The sequence below is a fragment of the Palaemon carinicauda genome, chromosome 21, assembly GCF_036898095.1.
Source record: "Palaemon carinicauda isolate YSFRI2023 chromosome 21, ASM3689809v2, whole genome shotgun sequence".
Classification (NCBI taxonomy): Eukaryota; Metazoa; Arthropoda; class Malacostraca; order Decapoda; family Palaemonidae; genus Palaemon; species Palaemon carinicauda.
Genome location: NC_090745.1, coordinates 86628696 through 86634695, shown reverse-complemented (window position 1 = coordinate 86634695; position 6000 = coordinate 86628696). Strand labels below are relative to the sequence as shown.

Genomic DNA, 6000 nt, shown 5'->3' with positions numbered 1-6000 from the left:
CTATATGAGTGATCCCACTTGTGGATTTTGGGTTGCTGAAGCCTATGAAGTTTCTGAAGCTAGTGAAATTGATGCTACTATCAATAAGGAAAAGAAGGTGAGAATTTATAAATCCAATAAATGATTTTCTATATGTTCATGCAAATTACAAACATTACTTTATTACAAATTTGATTTTGAGAACCACTAGATATTGCTTATCATGGAGAAATGTTCCATTTTTTAAATTTTGCAATTTTTTTAATATTGTTTTCATGCGTAGCCTTCAGCCAATAACTGAAATCATTAGATGAAAACTTTGTCTATTTATAATTCCTTTTCCCTGATGACGATGATGATCTCTGACAGCGCCATTCAGTTACCACTTGTGCATACTGTAAATAATTTTTCAAAATTTGATTTTTCTGTGTATTCTGATCTTCCAAAACTATACCCTCCACAATGCAGCACTAGATAGTATGCACTTAAGGCCCGGATCACCTCTAAACACAAAAATAATGATGAAATAAAAAATTTTCTCCTAGTAACTAGATATTTTCATGTTACAGTTATATTACCATTTCCAACACTGTATTAGCATAAGAACTCAATATAAATGTTTTTTGTCCGTCCTTCACTCCCTATATATGTCTGTCGTCACATGTGAATTGTGTTCTTAATTTTTTTTTCAGACCTTTTTTATATGAAAATAACTCAAATATATAAACAACTTGTAATTGAGCTTTTCCTAAAATCTCGAACAGATTAGGATATAAATGAAGAGTTTGACCCCAGATCAGCAAGCAGTGATTCTCCGAGAGGAAAATCACATAGAATTTAATCTCCTTTTGGATCAGGCGAGTAATAGAAAGGGCACGGGCCTCAGACACCTCGACGTCCCCTTGCCCATTATGTCAGGGGAATAAGTACTTCCCTGATATTCCGAAAGAATTTTTCTGTTCTGCAGATACTTCAAGCAGGCAGGTGGAAACGTCAAACACCATTCACCTCCCGCTACCTGCAAGACATAACCCATAGGAGTCTAGACATATTCTCAATAGGTCCTGTAGTGGCTGCTCATAAAGTGATCTAAACACCTTAGATCCCTTGCGGGACAAGTAACAGAGGATCAAGGGCGGAGGTTACCCATGAAGTAAGTCTAGGATGAATGTGGCAGTGACTGGCCACTTCCTACTTGATCTTCCCCTCTCTTGGGGTGGAGCATTAGGGGAACTCTGTGCAGCTGACCTCGTTCTTCTGTGGGCGAGTTTCACGCTCTTTTGACAACTGCATATACATGTATGTGTGTGTTATGTCTCCATCTTTCTGTCAGGGGAAGGCTGGAAGAAATCTACAGTAGTAGAGGGCATGCCTTGAATAGCATCGATGCATGTTCAACAGATTAATTCTTTTTTCTCCAGCAATGATTACCCAGGACGTTATCCTTCGAGGATAACGTGGTGCAGGATCCCTCAAAGAATTACTATACAGAGGTCATCCTATTAGCCAGCCAGAAGGTTTCGGCCTTCCACCTACTTAAAGGTGAGTCTCCACAGTAAAGAGCAGACAGTTTGTATTTTGCACAGGAACAAATGGCAAATTTGGAAGTAATTTGTATTTTTCCTAGCAATACAAATCTGGAGCTCTTTACACATATTGACCCACCAGCACCAACCCCCTGAAAGTATTGCCACAGTTACAAAAGTGACGGTTAGTCACTAGCGATGGTGTGAGCAAAAGGTTTACCAATACCCCCTCTCACTAACTATCGAAGGTAGTTACACCCTGAAATAAAAGGCTTATCGGCTAGTTTCAGCTTTGCCAAAATAATACTCCACAGTAAAGAGGTCCAGGTTTGTATTGCTAGGAAAAATACCAATTACTGTACTTCCAAATTGGTCATTTGGGGAGATTCTGTACTACACAGTAGTCTAATAGTTTTGTTCTTGCTATTACCTGATTGGGGATTGATTTTTTTTTTCGTAAACGTGTGGTTATAACTTGGTACCATTGCATAATAGCCTGGCAGGTTCACATGGGCCATGTTTTATAGTTTGTCTTTGTTCCTATAAATACTTGTATGGAAACCTACTTTAATATTGATTACCATTCAGGATAAAGTCGAAATGATTGTATAAACTTGGTAATAAAGGTACTCTCTTAACCTGGTGGCCACACAGTCACTGCTCTTATGGCCATTGTAATGACTGGATATACGTTTTAAGGGGATCAGTCAGCTATTTTTTTAATTATTATTGTTATTCTGACAATGAAAGTTTCACTGCTCATGAAGGACATCATATAAATCCATTCAAGGGGACCACCCGCCATAGCCGCCATTTTTTTTCTAATGATCCAAAATACACAATTTCTTTGTATGTTTGAGATATATATAATACCTTCATCATTAAAAAATTCCAAGTCATTTGTTCATAAACTCTTTGATTTATTAGCAAAAATCGTGATAAAAAAAAAAATTAGGTACAGTTTTCTCCACTAATATGATACCAATTGTATTGAAACTTACATACATACATACTAATGCCAAGGCACTTCCCCCAATTTTGAGGGGTAGCCGGCGACGCAGTAAGGATGACGTCATCATTTAAAGACCGCTATATCTTCATTATTTTTAAAAATAATTGGCTGAAACTTCTGGAGAGCATGTATGATATGTTTATGCATGCTTAGAAGCAATAAAACTATTTTCGATTTCTGAAAGTTGGTATGTCAAAACACCATGGCGGACGGTCCCCTTAAGCCATAAAAATAAAGTAATTGACTCGGGTATTTTACATTATAGAATAAAAAATTTCTAAACTAGTTTTATGTACTTTTCAAAATCCTACTTCTTCTGTGATTATACTGTAGTTTCAAGTTTATGAAAATTTTACTCAAAAAAGAATTTTTGTACATTGTTTAGTTGGGGAGGCTGAGAAGAGGTAGAGGGAGATGCTTTTTTATTTGAGTCTCCCTCTATTGTTATTGCAAATAGGGGGAGACCTCATTGAAAGCCCTGCCATTGTTACAGAGGTAAAAAGGGATCCTTGAGAACTTGATATCTGGACTTCTACTGCTCTCTTTTCCTGGTGCAGAAGTCATCTGAGGGGTGTAGATTGATCATTGACCTCTCTCCCCAGAAAACAGTTTGTACCTCAATCCTCAATCAGATTCGGGATGGAACGTTATGAACTGTACTGAGTTCCATCAGAGAAGGAGACTTTGTACTCATAGTGGTTCTGAGAAATGCCTACTTTCAAGTACCCATTCATCAGTCCTCTCGGAAGAACCACTGCTTCTTCCTCATTGGAATGTTATTTGATTTTGGTTTGGCCAACCTATAACAAGGAGCTTAATTACAGTCTACCTAACCTAAAGAAGGGAATTTGATTTTAGTCTTTCTAATCTAAAGGGATTCTGTTCAATATGGTTGCCTAGCCTAAAAATAGAAATTCAACTCCTGTCTTTTTGGGCTTAGGCCATGTCGTCCTGATGGAAGGTTCCTCTAAGTAGCTTCCTAGGGTTTATTTGACCACAGTGATATTCCCAGAGAATTTACCTTAAGGTCTCCAGAATTCTAACTCCTGGCGCAAATATCCCTAAAGTTTCCCTATAGGGATATCGCATAATATCAGAGGACGTATTCTTGATACGCCACACAGCAATCTTCACCCCGAATAGCATTTACGCTTCGAGGGGGAAAGTGGCAAAAAATGAAGGGGAGCTGTTAATAAGGTACCCTTCCTCCGTTACTATTTGAGTATCTAGATGGCGCCATCATCGCCGCCATGTTTATTCCTTTATCTGTAGCGAACTCGCTCGGTGATTTTCCCGGTTGCTCTCTCGTTATTGGATTAATTTGGATTTATCATGCAATCTCCAGCCTCTTCTTCCTCTGGAAAGTTGAGTATTTGATCTTTACGTTGTATAAATGTTAGCTCTTACCTCTTTGTGAAATTAAATCAAGCTAAATTAACTTATGGAAGAGCTGTTGCCTGAACCAGAGGCGTCATGGGCGCTGTCGTTCGTAACGCACGAGTTATTTAGTTAGCCAGAACGACTTTTCCCGGTATAAATAGCATAAAATAATGTTAGCTATTTGGTCTTCATTGCTAGGAGTTATTTATATTATGCCGATAGTATTCGTAATAGTTTCGGCAATTTAGGTAACCGAACCTTGCATACGCGAGGCTTTCTAGCCAAGGCGTTTCAGTTCACTTTTATGCATGATATAGTAGACATTCTTAGTTTGATAAAATTAAATGAAGGTTTTTAGGCAATTTATGCATGTAAGATATATTGATTGCATAATAATTTCCTCTTCTAAAGATAGTATACGAGAGAGTTTCGGTGATTTAGGTTGTCGATTCTTGCTGCCACTGGGCTACTAGCCTAGTGGCTTTAGTATACTTTCATACATGTTCCCCGGTTACCATCGCGTATCGTTTTATCAATTCAGGTGGAGATAGATATCTCCTAGAATTATTATATAAAGCGATACTTGTCTCCAGTGGAGATTTAAGGGTAGGCCTAATCCCTCCTTCCCTCTGAGTTTAGCCTTAGGCTACAACCCTAGTTAGTTGAGCCTCAAGTTGTCATTCAGGCAGGACTAGGCTAGGGTTTTCTGTCCCTTCCCCGTAACTGCAGATGGCAGGTTTTGGGTTTTGATCAGAACCTCAGAGTAGATAGTCTTGTGCCGACAGCTGTCCAGCAGGGTGAATAGTCATTCCCCTGTCGGATTAAGCCACCGGCATAGGAGGCTAGACCTCTCTAGACCACACCTGAAGGCCTTATATGATATTGCTACCTTCTCCCTGTGGTCTAGTTGACTAGTCCTGTGCTTGCAGACCCTAGGCTGAAGAATAGACATTCTTCTGCTGCCTAGGATGGCGCCGGCACTGGAACTCTGTTTCTCTCTTGTTTAGGGGGCGGCAAGATTGCTGCCAGCCCCTTTACTGTATTAGCAGACCCTAGGCTGGAGAATAGATATTCTCCTGCTGCCTAGGATGGCGCCGATACTGGAACAGAGTCTAAGGTGTGGTAGGACCAGCAACCCTGCCGGCTCCTTCCACACCTCATACAGGACCCTCTCCCCCCTCCCACCTCTGTCCTTTAGTGATGGCCTAGCCATCGCAACCCTTTGGCCGTTGTCTTACAATTTGGCAGGTTTTAGGGCCGCCTTGGGCCTCTGGGTGTAGTGGCCTAGTCGCTCAGCTTTCCCGTATGGACGCAAGGCTCCGGGAGTGCTGTGCCGGCTGGGCTGGCTGCCGGCAGAGGATCCCTTTACTGTAGAGTGTTCTTCAGTCCTCTCTTGGACTGCCTTTCACAAACCTGTGGCCGGCAGAGACCGGCAATGGTTGTGGATGGATGGAAGCCTGAAAGATATACTCTCCCTTTCCATTTGAACCCTCATTCTGGAGGAAGGCAGTAAGGCAGAGCTCTTACATCATCCTTCACTATTGCTTTCTCTCTCTCTATCGGCTAGTGCCTCCGGGTACTAACCTAACCGGCAGCTGCCAGCCACTGCCCTAGCTGGCAAAATGTTGGCTGGACTTGTGCGCCGGCAGCCATGAGCCGCCGGCACAATTGACTTGGGCCAAGGTTCAGACTGCCGGCCACTATCCTAACCGACAAGAAGCCGGCTGGACTAGTGCGCAGACAGCCGGTGGCCTGCCGGCGGCCGGCGACCTGCTGGCAACCGGCGGGCTGCCGGCAACCATCACAGCTGGCAATGCACCGGCTGAACTATGCCTCAGGTGCTAGCCTTACCGGCAACATGCTGGCTAGATCTACAGTATATGACTATACAGTAGCCAGTATATTTGCAGTATAGATCATACAGCAAACAGAAAACTATAGTATAAAATATACAGTAGTTAAATTTTCCAACATCCTCTGTGTGTCCATGCGCAGTGTATTGTTGAGACCATACTATATAAGGAAAGAAAATTTCTTTCTATATACTGATAGATGATCAGTTACAAATGACCCTCAATCATAAACCTTTCGGAAGCTGGTATT

General features: G+C 41.5%; 1 protein-coding gene across 1 annotated transcript in view; it reads left to right on the top strand.

Annotated features, from left to right (window-relative positions):
• Nucleotides 1–6000, top strand: part of LOC137615024 (N-acetyltransferase 8-like) — a 79629-nt gene that overhangs the window by 743 nt on the left and 72886 nt on the right. Inside the window, exon 2 of the mRNA XM_068344660.1 lies at nt 1–97. This exon is cut by the window's left edge and continues 41 nt beyond it. Coding sequence (XP_068200761.1) covers nt 1–97 — 97 coding nt within the window. The remainder of the gene's footprint in view (nt 98–6000) is intronic.